The sequence below is a fragment of the Scleropages formosus genome, chromosome 20, assembly GCF_900964775.1.
Source record: "Scleropages formosus chromosome 20, fSclFor1.1, whole genome shotgun sequence".
Lineage (NCBI taxonomy): Eukaryota > Metazoa > Chordata > Actinopteri > Osteoglossiformes > Osteoglossidae > Scleropages > Scleropages formosus.
Genome location: NC_041825.1, coordinates 7,269,090 through 7,283,711, shown reverse-complemented (window position 1 = coordinate 7,283,711; position 14,622 = coordinate 7,269,090). Strand labels below are relative to the sequence as shown.

The following is a 14,622-nucleotide window of genomic DNA, read 5'->3' as shown; positions in this document are numbered from 1 at the left end:
TTTCATTGAATGAAAAACAGGATGGTAGATAAGGACACTAGCCAAACTCCAGCTCACCAGCAATGTTCAGAACACTCTACTCCTCAGTGGTCGTCTTGGAGGAGGATGACTTGGACACCTGAATTATCTCCACGGAGGTAATGCCCTTCCCCACTGAGGCACGATTCCTCGTGCGGAGTTTATTCAGGGCAGCCTCTGCTATACCGGCCCTCTCCTCAGCATCGTCCAGCTCATTCACTGTCTTCCTGTACTTGGACAGGGTAACAGTGGCTTGCTCTTCCTAAAAGCACAGGATGCAGAAACAGAGCTGGGCTGTTAAATCTGAATTATGAAACAGAATCTGATATATGAAAATTACTGTGTATTTAGCAGCAATTGGCAATATTTATGAAGTTTTTCTTCTAAGTTCTATCTTTTTGTTTCGGGATTTTAACGCAACACTAAATGGTCCATTGTATGAAGCTCTACACTTCTGGGAAAGGCTCTGGGCCACCCCTGCCTTTGGAATAACATTTATCAAGTGTGTGAGTGATTGAGTATATGATCCATCATTGCTACATTATACTCACAGCCTCGTCAATCTGTCTCTTGTATGACTTTAGTTTGCTCTGCAGCTTCTCCACCAGCTCTTGCATGCGCTGGTTGGTCTTGTGTTCCTCCTCGGTTTGAAACACCAGCTCTTTAAGACGGCGGTCGTTCTTGTGCAGGGTCTTCGTGGTCTCGACATGACGTTTCTGCTCTGCATCCAGTTCACTTTCCAGTTCCTTTACCTGCACGTAGTAGAGAAAAGCCATTTAGGCCATGTGTGAGAATGTAGATACACAGGTGCTCACCAGAGGTGTGCAATGGCATGAACTCAAGTGCATGGGGAATGGTTAGGAATCTCACCTTAGTCTCCAGTTTCTGGATTGTGCGTTTCCCAGCCTTCAGTGCCAGCTGCTCAGCTTCCTCCACCTTGAGCTGCAAGTCTTTGATAACTATCTCATTGTTCTTCTTGACCTTCTCCAGGTGGAGGCAATGGTCCTGTTCCTGTCTTAGCTCCTCTGCCATGCGGGTAGCCTGAAGATGCAAGGAACCATCAGTCATACATTATTAAGTTTACCATACACACAACTGATATAGTAGAACCTTGCAGGGCAATGGCTACTCACATCAGTGACCGCCTTCTTAGCTCTTTCCTCAGCAGAACGGAATTCGCTGATGAGCTCTTCGTTTTCATTAATGATGCGTGTCATGTCTGACTCCATTTTTCGTTTGATGGTGATCAAATTGTGATTCTGATGAAAAAGAGCTTGTGTTAGTTCCACTAATACTTCAGTGCTCTTATTAAAGGTTACAGCTTTTGGTTTTTTCTTCTTCAGTAAAATTAAGTATACAAAGTTATTTCATATCAGTATGAAATATGTATCAATACAAAATATGAATTCAAGTAAACTGTACTTGTAATAAGCTTTGGCTCTAACACGCTTCCCAGACAAAGTGCATACCTGGATGTTGAGCTCACTGTGCCGCTCGGTAATCTCCACTAGGTCCTGCTCGATAACCTTGCGGGAGTGCTCGGAGGCCTCCAGCCCACTGCGCACCTCCGACAGCTCCGTCTGCAGTAAGCTGAGACGACGATCCTGCAAGGTATACTTCTCCCTCAGCTCCTCATGCTGGCGGGCGTCCTCGTCCATCTGCATCTGCATGTCCTGTTGGCCAAGGAAGGGGACCATTCACTAGGTCAGAAGACCCTAGCTTAGAATTAGCCTCTTTAGATGACAGCTGAATAGCTTTATTGAAGTATTGGCATACTTTGATCTGCTGCTGCAGCTTCTTGAGAGTCTTAACCAGTTCAGAGTTGTTCTTGTTGGCATGGTCCAGCTGGATCTCCATCTCATTAAGGTCAGACTCCATCTTCTTCTTCAGCCTCAGAGCCTCAGCCCGACCTTTGGCCTCTGCTTCCAGGCTAGCTTGGAGGGACTCCACAGCACGTTGGTGGTTTTTCCTGTGGTGTTATCAAGATTATTCTGACATCATCAAGGTATGCCCACAATCGAAGTTTTAATGGAGAAACAAAATTCTAATAGAATTTCTTGCATCACTTTTAATGTACATTCATTACTTTAACAACACATTAATTTATTTAGTCAAAGTCAACTTTATTGTCACTTCCACAATATGTTTAGAACATACATTGGAGTGAAATAGCATTATAATCCATAAAATAATAGTTTGCTTAGACTATAATACTTTTTTTTACCAAAGAAGGAGAGTTAATTCAGCTGAACTTTCGCTTAAATAATGAACATTAAGTAATGTACAGCACAATGTGTTTTCCTAGTATTTTAATCAACTGACTTTTGGCTCAGTGACTTAATCAGTACACCACTTGCTTTGTGCAAGGATGTAAAATAATTGTATTTAAATATTTTTGTTGTGAAAGTTCCTGACCTTGTCACTTCAAATTCTTCTTCCTTCTCATGAATTCTGCGATCAATGTCAGCTTTAACTTGAGCAAGCTCCAGCTGGATGCGAATGACTTTACCTTCTGAAACCTGGGAACACATAAGAACACGTGTTTATTCTGAAAGGATTTATGGTAATTGAATAGAATATGGTTTAAAAGTTTTAATTAAGTGCTTTTTGAACATCACTTTATAATATGATTTTGTGATACTTCAACAATTTTAACTTAAATTCTTTTATTGGCTTTCTTGAAGTATCCCAGAGGTTATCCATGTTACCTCATAAGAGGCTTCAGCCTCCTCTAGGGCCAGCTGCAGCTCATCCTTCTCAATTTCCAGCTTCTTCTTTGCCTTCTGCAGCTCATGGACACTTTTTCCACCTTCACCCAGCTGTTCCACTAAGTCCTTGATCTCATCTGCAGGGAACATATTATCACCGAGCCGTTCAGTCCAAACAGCATGGTCTTTGTCAAAGTTCAAGACAACTCATATGATGTTTACACATGAATCATCCTTAAACTGACTTATCAAGATTGAGTGAATATCAAAATTTTATTCTACTGAAATGTATAATTACGTGCACGCTTTGCAGAAAATTTATTGCAATTTATATGTGGTGCATATGATTAAAATGCACATTTAAAGTCCTAATGTGTGGGAAAGACTCCCTCTACATTTAGTTATCACACCTGAGAGGTTTTTATTCTCCTTCTTCACAGTCTCCAAGTGATCTACATTCTCTTCATAGACAGTTTTCAGTTTGTAGATTTCCGTCATTTGGGTACGACAGTCTTTTTGGGAGCTGTCCAGCTCTAACTGCAGTTCTTCACACTTCTGACTCCAGTCTGAGATCATTTTGTCAAAAGTGCGCTGCTTCTTGTCCAGGGCTGCAGCTGCAGCATTGGCCTACAGGGAGGAGCACATCTCTGTTACATGTCATCTCAGCATCACGTCAGATAAGTATGAATCAGGAAACCGCAGGATCAGCAGAAAGGTGCCAGATTGCCACTAAAAAGTACCTTCTCCAGGTCAATGGTGAGGTCCTCCACCTCTCCTTGCAGCCGCTGTTTGGCCTTTTCCAAACTGGCTGCTCGAGCCTGTGCTGCTTCCGCAGTCTCCTCTGCCTCCTGGAGCCTGGCAGCCAGTTTGCGCCTGCAAGGAAAATTGGTGAAGTTCATAACTCTGGTCTGATAAGGGGTCTCAGAATAATGTGCTAGTGAGGCACTTTTACCCTGTAACTGAAACGATTACAGACATGAGAATCCTGAGGCGGAGCTTGGTGGTTTACTCTAAATGTTTTCTTAAAGAATACAGGGGAGGCTTACTTTGTCTCTTCCAGTTCCTCAGTTTTCTGGATGGCATCTGTCTCATATTTGGTCCTCCAGGTGGTGACCTCGGAGTTGAGCTTGGAGATGAGACGTTGCATTTCAGCCTTACTCTCTTGCTCCTCCTCCAGCTGCTCCTTCATCAGGTCTAGGTCATGTCGGGCATTGGCAAGGCTGACCACTGCTGCACTGCGAGCCTACGAGTAGTAAAAGGAGCCTAAGATCAGTTATACTGTTCATAATATGAACTATTACCATAGATCTTTTGGTTTTTTTGGGTGAGTCACTGCTATAATATAAACACGAAAGATATAGCCAAGACTCACCTTAGACTCTTCATCCATCTGCCTCTTGAGTTCATCCGTCTGAGAAGTGAGTGTGGTCTTCACACGGACCATCTGGCTCAGTTTGCTCTGCAGGTCCTCCAGCTCACGGCTCTGATCGCTGTTCTCAGCTGTTCCACAGGATAAGAAGGTGTTTTTCATTAAAATGCTCACTGTTCCCTTGTTTGTAGCTTGACACCCATCATTTCAGTCTGTATTTTACCAGAGAGACGGATTTTGATGGCATTCAACTCTGTTTGGCTTCTCTCCATCTCTGCAATCCGGGCATTAGCCTCAGCTAGAGCATCTTCCAGCTTGCGAATGTGAGCTTCAGAATTTAACTGGATATAAATGAGAGTGTAGTATTCATTTAATGCATATAGATCTACAGTTCAAATTTCATTTTAACATTCAAATGTGAAATCAATATTAAGCATGAGTAAAGTCGCCCTTTCCACCCATTTTACCTTGGACTTCTGAACTGATTCAATAGTGGCATTGAGGTCATCGATCTCGGCCTTCATCGCTTGTTTGTCTTTTTCTAATTTGACCTTCACACGCTGTAGGTTGTCCACATGCTCTGCCATCTCAGCCATGGCATCAGAGTGCTTCTTACGCAGAGCAGAAACAGTGGCCTCTGACTGCAGGGCTGCCTCCTCCAGCTCGCGTCGCAGTTTGAGCAGTTCGGCTTCCCTTTTCCTGTTCTGCTCAATCTGGACATACGTGGCCAAAATTTGCATTAGGGCAAAAGCAGGTTGACCTGTAGAAGACCATCGGCGTGTGCTGTACAAAGGTTAATAAGCTCACCTGTGCAACAGTTGCACCACCTGCTTCTTCTAGTCTGTCTCCAAGGTCTTCCAGGTCTCGGGAGAGTTCAACCCGTTGTTTGTCCACCTGATCAGAGTAAAACAAACAGAATCATGTCAAAGATCTGCCTCAGATATGAAAACATTATTAAATAGCCCCTTACACTTGGACCCTGTTTGTAGTACCTTGGCTCTTGCAGCCCTCTCAGCTTCCAGCTCCTCTTCAAGCTCCTCAATGCGAGACTATAAGGCAGTAAAATAGGGTGAAAAGGTAATGAACAGATCAACAATAATACAACAGAAGACAATAAATAATGACTTCTACCCCTTCACCATGTTTCCTAGTACCTGGTGTTCTTTGAGCTTCCTCTGTAATGTGGAGTTCAGTGACTGTTCATCCTCCCACTTGGTATTCAAGCTGTTGATCTCAATATCTCTCCTAAAGAAATACACCGTTAACTCGATTAAGAAATTGATTTAGTTTAGTTCCACTTAGCTTGTGCTTAACTGTGTGTATACCGATAACTTGTATTTCTAATACAATATTAACAATTCTGTTTTGATAGCATTCAGTAATGTTTTCAGATTTCTTTGAAACTCTGCCTACTTTTTCACAATTTCCTCCAGATCAATTTTAGCCCTCTCCATCTCGTTGAGGTTTTCTATTGTCATTTTCAGGTCGGCCTCTGCCTTGCGGCGTGCTTTCTCCACCTCGGCACGAATTTTCTTCTCTTGCTCCCAGTTGTCCTCCAACTAAAAAAAAAGAGTAATCAGTAAGCAGAAAACCCTGCCTCAGCTAATGGAATCCCTAGAATACAATTATATATATCTTTTTTTTTTGACGTACACACTTTTTCCATACTCACCTCATGAATCTGAGTGGTAAGTTTGCTGTTGTTCTTGTTGAGATGGTTCACCTTATCTTCCTCAGCCTGAAGGTCATCTAAAGTTTTCTGTAGACAAAAATCCCATAAACTACATAGTAAACAGGGAGCCATGGTAATTATCCAAACCATTTCACATATTTATAGTTGACTATAGGTAGGGAAGAGTAAGTGCTGATAAGTCAAGGTCTACTTAGGCTCCTTTGACAGCTCAGTGTGAACAGTGGAGGACTGTAGTGCTGTACGCATGGCTGTTCTTAGGTCCCTGGTTCAAATTTGGTTTGAAAGAGAACCCATTATAGGGGACAGGAGATGGTATATTGGACATAATTTCCGCCTTCAGATCTAATGATTGTAGGTTTGAATCCCACTGTAGTATGCTTGGGCAATGTACTTACCCTAAATTGCTCCAGTAAAAATTGCCCAGCTGCATAACTAAGTAAATAACTGTAGGTAGATTAATATTGTAAGTTACGTTGGAGAAAGCCATCAGCTAAATTAATAAATGTACGCATGGCAACCACTCCTGTGATTTTCATGGTTAGGACAGGTGTGGAAGGCGTTTGCCATTGCCTTGTTCTGCGCATCTTTGGACTGCAGACGAAGGGAGAACATGCACATTCTGCATGCCCTGAGCTGGATTCAATTCTATGCCTGACAGCACAAGTTAAGCACTATGAAGTAGCAGTGTTACCCACCGTGCTGTCATTAGTCGACTGTAAAGAGTTCTGCATGCTTAAAAGAGCTCAGTAGGTCGTTACCTGATGGACCTCCTCCAAAGCCCTCTTCTCCTTTTGCAGCTTTGCAATGCTGTCATCCCTTTGGCCCAAGTCTACAGTTTGGCTGCGCACCTTGTGGTCCAGAGCCTGAGATTAAATGATGCAAAAATGTAATGTTAGCTTTCCACTGGATTTTGTCTTGTAATATTCAAAATTTCATTTTATACTACATTCACTGTATAAATTTCCTTTGTAATATTTTAGAGAGAGAGGGGGGAACATGGTGGTGCGGTGGGTTTGGCCGGGTCCCACTCTCTGGTGGGTGTGGGGTTTGAGTCCTGCTTGGGGTGCCTTGCGTCGGTGTCCCATCCTGAGTGTGTCCCTTCCCCCCTAGTCTTGCGCCCTGTGTTGCCGGGTTAGGCTCTGGTTCGCTGCGACCCCGCTTGGGACAAGCGGTGTCAGACTGTGAGTGTGTGTGTGTGTGTGTGTGTGCGTGTGTGTGTGTGTATTTTAGAAAGAGAGCAGATTTATCACATTAATGTTTGCTACATATGCTGCTTTTCTACTGATGTTATCCTTCACAGTTTAAAACACTTACAGTTTTGAAGCTCTGGTACTATGTAATGTGGGTCCGTCACCTGTTTTTCCTTCTCTGTCTTGGCGAGGGTAGATTCCAGAGCCTCAAGGTCCCTCTTGAGATCGTTAAGTTCCCCCTCCAGTTTGCGCTTATTTGCGCCCAAGCTGTTGGCTGCACTCTCTTCCTCCTCCAAGCGTTCTTTCATATCCTGGATCTCACTCTCCAAATTGACCTTCTGTTTCATCAGCTGTGTGCAGCGCTCTTCTGCGTCTGCTGTCGTGTCTTGCTCCTGTGGGACAGCAGAGAAAATGTTAAATGCTCGTTCTGCGAAGAAATAAATTGAAGACTTCTCAAGGTTTGTCACGTTGCATAAACTGAAAGTATTGTTGTCATTGTTATCCTTTGAATATGCTTTTATCCACAGAAATTAATTCATTTATTTACCTGAATAGTGTAGTAATACAAAGCAGTTTAAGTATCTTGCTTACAGGTACTTCAACAGGACTCCTTCCAGGATTTCAAATTGTAACCTTCAGGTAATGTCCATGTCCTTCAGTACAATGGCACCTGTTGTCTAACAAGGTACCTGTGGTGTTGTGCCAGACACTCACCGCTGTCAGAGCCAGGGCCAAGTCATTTTTCTCTTGAGAGAGAGAAGCCACCTTCTCCTCAAGCTCCTTGAGCTTGTTGATCATGTCTTGTGTCTTCTCTGCTGCTTGTCGCAGCTCTTCTTCCTTGGCCTTCATCTCATCCTCCTGGCGTGCAACATTCAGCAATGGCTTGACCTGAGGAGGTTCAAGTGGAGAATGTGATCAGTAAGAGAATGTCTTCCACACATTATCCTTTCCATGCAACCTCATTCAAGGACATTCGCCATCACCAGACCTACCTTGGTATAAAGCTTCCACCATCCCCAGTAGCGGAGCTGCAGAAACTTACGCACATTGCGCTGGATAGCAATGAGACCAATTCTAAAAAGCACAAGTGAAGTCCAGAAGAGAAAACCATTACTACCTTCCAGTTTGGATCAACCTACATGTGAATCAATAAGGCAGATATTTAAATGTATTTTCACAAACCTTCTCTCAAGCATTTTCTTGAACTCAATTCTCATGAGGAACCCACGTGCACGTGACTGAAGCATAGTCATAATTTTTGCTAGTCTCTCATCTCGCATGTCCTCAAGTTTGGCCAGCACACCGGCCCGGAAGAATACCTGCAACAGATAAACATCTTCGTTCACCGAATTCATCAAGACGAAAGAAGACTAAATGGGGATATTACTGAGCAGAAACTTGTGAACCGTAGGATATATATATATATATATATATATATATATATATATAATATATGACTCTGGGTCTTACCTTTGTGTGCCCTATTTTGTACTCAGAACCATCCAAGCCGCTAGAGCCCAAAATCAGCTCTGAGGCTTTTTTGTTGTCGACAAATCCCTTAGGGACGACGTTGGGATTTAAGATATAATACCTTTAAGAAATAATTGAAACGCGAATCGTCTGTTAAAATTGAGAAATGTAGATGTTTTTACTGTTTTCAATTCTAATTTTAATATATTTATTTAGTTGACATCTTTGGCTAAGGTGACGTACAGTCACAGTTAGTACAAAATGTTACTGCTTTTTGAAGTAGCACAGCAGTGGCCACATGATAATAATCTTAGATGAAATATAATACAGTCAGCCTTTTAGACATGAACAATGACAAGAAATTAATGTGCAAGATTAGCAAACTACTCATTCAGATTGCCACAAACTATTAGAAACTATTAACCTGAGCACAGTGAGACACTGTGACACCCTTCTATATAATAATCAAAGTATAGATCAATGAGAAATGAATGTCAAGGTTTTGAAAGCTTTACCTTTGCTTGAACTCTGGGTACTGGAGTCTGTTTGGGAAGCCCTTTCTACAGATGCGAATTCCTTCCAGCACACCGTTACATGCCAGTTGGTGCAAGATTAGGGATGCATCACACACACCTGAATACAAAGCTCAGCATAGGTGACTCAGTTTAAAGAGACACGCTATACAACTTGTGTGCACTTTATTCAGTAAACCGCAGGATATAGATTATTGAGTAGAAGACAATTCCATACCCGATTGCTTGAACTCATTAGGTACAATGCAACGCACAAAGTGTGGAGCAGTGCTGCGCAGGGTTGTCATCAGCTTGTTCAGCTGCTCCTGTGGGAACAGAAATAAAAAGAAACTCAGTTTCAGGAGTTGTTACTAATACTTTGGTTTGATGGCGCCTATGGGATGTCTCATACCCTGTAGAAAGCAGAGACGGTCTGGAAAGATGAGCCCTTCTTCTGCTTCTTGGTCCCTGCAGCAGCCTCCTCCTCTTTGAAAAGGAGACCCAGAAGAGGCATAGCAGATTTCTGGAAAAGGCCGACTACAGTTTCATTCAGGGGATCCTTGTTCTTTTCCAGCCAGCCTGTGATGTTGTATCCGACCTGGTTTGGGAAAAACTTAGTAAGCATCAGCGAGTGACACATCAGAACATTTGTAGTTGTAGCATAATTTTTTAGACTTACAGTGCCAGCATAGTGGACCAGTTCAAAGTGAGCTTCTGGGCCTTTCTTCCCCCCCTTGGGCTTGAGAAAGTTGTTGGACTTGCCTAGATGATTGTCATACAACGCAGCCTTGAAGGTGGCATCGGTAGCTTTGGGAAACACACACTGCTCTTCCAGGATGGAGAAGATTCCCATTGGCTAAAGTTTGGGAAAACCAAATTAATGAGATCTCCCTTCATTTCAGCTTTCAGTGTCATTATTGCAAATTATATTTTTTTGGTTTGTTGAAAACTGCTGATATACTACGTGTGTGTGTGTGTGTGTGTAGTCTCACCTTCTCTAGAAGCTCAATGCAAGCTTGAAGATCCAAACCAAAGTCAATAAAGACCCAGTCAATGCCCTCCTTTTTGTATTCCTCTTGCTCCAGCACAAACATGTGGTGATTGAAAAACTGTTGCAGTTTCTCATTGGTGAAGTTGATACACAACTGTTCAAAGCTGTTAAACTGTGAAGAACCAGAATGAATGCATAAGGGAATAAATGAATGAATGAATGAATGACATTTATGGATTTATAAAAATACACTGGTAATGTCCTGCTCTTTAATAAAATCATGTTTACCTCAAAAATCTCAAAGCCAGCAATGTCAAGCACACCAATAAAGTACTGGCGCTGCATCTTGGTGTCGAGGGTCTTGTTGATCCTGGTGACCATCCACTTGAACATTCTGTCATAGACAGCTTTTGCCAGGGCTCCAATTGAATACACACATTGGTCTTGGTTCTGACCTTTGGTCACAAACTCATTGCCAACCTTCACACGGGGCCTGGTGATGCCCTTCTGCAGCTCACCAGAGTTAATCGCCATGAGATGGGCAACTTTGTCAGCCACTGCAAGAACAGGATGGAGAAAAACATTAGCCACCTGCTACCACATCACTCTCCCTACTTGAAAGGACCAGCATTCATAACTGCACATGATTGTTCTGTGTTCATTTTCTGTATGTCTGAACAGCTTGCAATTTAGTATGAACAACTAACTAGTATTAACATGGATTTACTAAGATGAAAACTCAGTGAGATCGTTAAGCTAGGATTGTGCGTATAACTCTCACCCTCAGTGGTGTCAACTTCAGCCTGCTCCTCTCTTGGCTTCTGCTTGAATTTCATGTTTCCGAAGTGCATAATGCCTCCAGTTAGCTTATAGATACTGAGCTTCTCCTCTGGAGTGAAGCCCAGCACATCAAATGCAATCTTGAGAGGCAAGCAGAAAAAGTACATGACCAGTGCACACCTGGAACGGCATAGAAATATGATGGAGAATTTTTATTTTTCGATTTAGTTCTTCCGACTTACATCGGTGAGCAACAGTTCTTCACCATCATCCATGTTGTCAACCACAGTCACACCTTGACAGACCCAAACATATTGACTGGGGTCTGGTGCTAACAGCAATGTTTCTGCAAATAGAAATGTGTTACTGAAGGGCAGCATAACAGATCTGTCCATGCTGTAGCTTTCCACAACTGACAAATGACAGTCCTCTACAGGACTTGCATGTCTGAAAAACCCTAAGAAGTTTCCATCTAGGACACCTCACAGAGGCATAATGACTAAACGAAGAAATAAGTGATGATATCGTTTACAGCACATTTCTCATTTCCTGGATGAAGTCATCATGGCTTTGAATATAGCATACCGATCAGCTCAGGCTTCTTCCCAGAAAGCAGCTGATAGAATATGTGGTAGCCACGCTCTGCTGCTTGCTGAGAGATGACACGGGACTTCTCCAGCAGGTCTGTTGGTGGATAGCATCAAGCAAGCCACTTTAAGAAGTACCTTAAAGCATTAGCCCTTACTTAATGCATTACATGTAAAACCTATAATATGGCAAGGATGGCTGCGCTTCACTGCTTAACGGTCTAATTTTGAAGTTAATTATCCTTAATATATGATACCACGAGCCTTCAGCACGTGTAACAATCAGTTCCTAATACAAAAGAAATAGTATCTACTTATCAAAAAGTTTGTTGTTTCTTCAATGCACATTTTCAGCGAATTGCAAATGCTTTCCGTGTGGAGTACAGGTGGATATGCTTAATATTTAATTTAACATAAGGTAACCCAGCTGATTATCAAATCAATAAAACTACAATCAAGAACAATATACTTACAACTCTCAATGTCAGCACCAGCCAGCTTAGCTGTTGGCCCAAAGTGGATTCTGATAAATTTCCCCTAGATTAATTATGAAAGAAATGTGTCATTTATTAATAATATTATATTTAACAAACCAAATTGCTTTGTAAGTTGTTTCGTCGAAGGCAGACACATGATCTTCTGTAAAAAAATGCTCCTAGTTTTCTATCTAAAGTGTAACTGTATGCAAAACATCTTACAAATCTAGATGAGTTGTTGTTCCTGGTGGTTTTGGCATTGCCGAAGGCTTCTAGTACAGGGTTAGCCTGGATAATTTGATCTTCCAGGGATCCCTACCAAAACATGACACATTCCCATTAATACATCTATTATGTAGGAAACTGTAATGTGAACAGGGAATTGGGATTAATACACACCGCTATGAAATCCAGAGGATACAGCCTATTTATGATTTTATTATAAACCTAAACATCTTATACTCATTAGAAATCTAGTAAATAAGAGACTGCAAACATTTTTTTAGCATATGGATTTAAAATTATGACGAGGCTTCATTGAAGATCATAACAAGATCAACTAATTATGAGTCTGCTAACAAATGGAGTATTTCTGGAAGCAGGACAAATATTTCCTTCACTCGCCTTAGAGTCGGAGGATTGCTTTCCTCCTGTGGCCCCCACGTTGGCAAAGTACTGGATGACCTTTTTTGTGTTCTCAGTTTTGCCGGCACCAGATTCTCCACTTTAGATTAAAACACAAATGCAGAAATTGCTGATATTTTCACGCCAACTGTTTGACTGAACCAAGTATTTAAAAATTAAATATACTTACGTGATAAGCATAGACTGATTTTCATGCTCTAGAAAGGAAGGGATAAGAATGTAAATGTAAAGCTCTATGTAGTTTTGTCTTGAACACATAACACTGGAAATTATGAATGGTTGCTTTACTGAAAATACTGCAGATTTGCCACGGGGCAACAACATCTAATATCTGTTGCTAAATTACATGGGTTATTTCAGCACTTGTCTTGACATTTTGGTTATCAAGATGGATTTATTTATACCTCTCAATTTCCTTATGGGTCAAATGAATGGAGGAGTCAGTAGTGGTGTAGGAAGCTACTGATTTGAAAAGCAGGAGGATTGAAAAGATGTTCATGGATGTGGACATCCATGACTCATCCATGAGATCCAATCACTTTATGATTCTCCAAGTGTTATGCTAAGCAAGAGTTACTTTCGGCAATCTTGCTTTCTGTTGCTTGACTTACCCATCATCATGTCATGATAGGCGTTGTCAGAGATGGAGAAGAGATGGGGAGGAACCTCATTGCGCTTCTTCCCTTTGAACATCATGGCCACTTTTGAACCATAGATGGGGAGCCATTTGTAAGGGTTGATGGTCACGCAGAACAAGCCTGAGTACGTCTGGAGAAAGACAGGAAAGACTCTACACATCCGTTTTACAGCTTTGTGGTCAATTGTACTCTACTTACAGGGAAATCTCAACCAGATCGTGGATCAGAAATTAAATCGTAATATTATACATCACATTTTTTCCATTAGGTCAGACAATGTTTTCATAAGATTGTAATAATAAATTTCAGTATCTAGTCAGTGCTGAAATGAAAAATTGCTGTTTTTATTATATTTTTCTTTATTTGACAGCTTAATAAACAAATGTGTTTTGTACAGTAATAAAGTAACTAGTAGATAAGTATAATTTGTTCTGAAGTTTTTGCCTTTTACTCTGTGAACTTGATGTTACTTAGCTTCTTCTTCTTCTTGTGTCGAAGGTCGTCAGACTTACATAGATTCTCATGCAAATATATCGCTGGCGAAGGTTGTCCAAAACGCTGGCCTCGTTCAAGAAGGTCAGGTTAGCCATGTCGCTGGCCTGATAGAACTTTGGAGGGTTCATTTGCTGAACGTCATCCTTCTTAATTGTGACCGTCTAAAGAGGGAAAGAGATAGGAGGAAACGTCATCCGTTGAGAAGGACATGAGAGGTTCATCTGCCAGCGAAACGTTTAAGCGTGTGTGTGTTGAGGGTGTAAGCACTTTCGCTCAATTAGGTAAAATCCCTACGGAAGTGTCTCCCTCTCATAATTTACACATGAAATCCCACATGAGAATCATAGTCCCTTATACCTGAAGGGTATTTTTAAAACTATGCCATTCACCTTCAAGCTGAACTTAAAATCAAACAAACTTGTGTTATCTACCTTTGCTTTGTATTTATTTGCCTGCAAAATGATTTTCCTCAAAAAAGCTGCAATCCAATACATGTGTATGTCATATAAATCAGATATTACGTGTCAAATCAAGTTATTACACACGTATATATAGCTGCATTGTGAAATTAAATCAGAGGAGGCCTTACAGTGTTTTTAACGGTCTTGACAGTGACACGTTCACCGTCGTCGGTCTGAACCTCTCCGGCTATGAAGCCTTCTTTTTCATCATGCACCCAGCAGGATTTCTTAATGTCATAGGGCTTCGCCACTGCCTCGAGTTTCTCCGACTCGGACGGGTTCAGGAACGGCATGGGGTCCACATCATCCCCACATTCACCCTTATAGGCACCTGGCATTGTGGCCTGATGTTTTTGAACTATTAACCTGACCAGAGGAACAAAGACGTATATACATAAGGTGGATATGAATTACTGGAATACAAGCAGTCATTCAGTGTATTAATGCGAATGGACTCGGTGGATTGAAGAATTCATTAAATATTATAATTGAGAAGGTTTGTAGCTTTTTTACTAATTAAAATAAAGATTGATAATGCCATAGAACTGCAACCTGCCAGTAGCATAAAAGTATATATTGAAGTTACATG

At 41.6% G+C, this 14,622-nt stretch overlaps 1 protein-coding gene across 1 annotated transcript; it reads right to left on the bottom strand.

Moving 5' to 3' along the window:
• Positions 1-14,371, bottom strand: LOC108926927 (myosin-16-like). The gene is made up of 41 exons (XM_029246902.1): positions 14,162-14,371; positions 13,590-13,733; positions 13,051-13,207; positions 12,609-12,636; positions 12,419-12,518; positions 12,017-12,109; positions 11,792-11,855; positions 11,317-11,415; positions 10,974-11,077; positions 10,733-10,871; positions 10,240-10,508; positions 9,953-10,123; positions 9,640-9,816; positions 9,373-9,558; positions 9,199-9,286; positions 8,964-9,081; positions 8,449-8,569; positions 8,161-8,297; positions 7,971-8,052; positions 7,693-7,866; positions 7,143-7,370; positions 6,547-6,651; positions 5,768-5,854; positions 5,509-5,654; positions 5,250-5,340; positions 5,088-5,144; positions 4,903-4,989; positions 4,563-4,808; positions 4,319-4,436; positions 4,099-4,226; positions 3,773-3,969; positions 3,467-3,599; positions 3,137-3,353; positions 2,727-2,863; positions 2,434-2,537; positions 1,795-1,987; positions 1,488-1,691; positions 1,152-1,277; positions 889-1,059; positions 570-770; positions 1-280 (listed from the first exon to the last, which is right to left on the bottom strand). Exons 1-41 carry the CDS (start codon positions 14,369-14,371, stop codon positions 77-79), a joined length of 5,841 nt encoding a protein of 1,946 aa, XP_029102735.1. The 3' UTR covers positions 1-76.
• Positions 14,372-14,622: the final 251 nt, after the last annotated feature.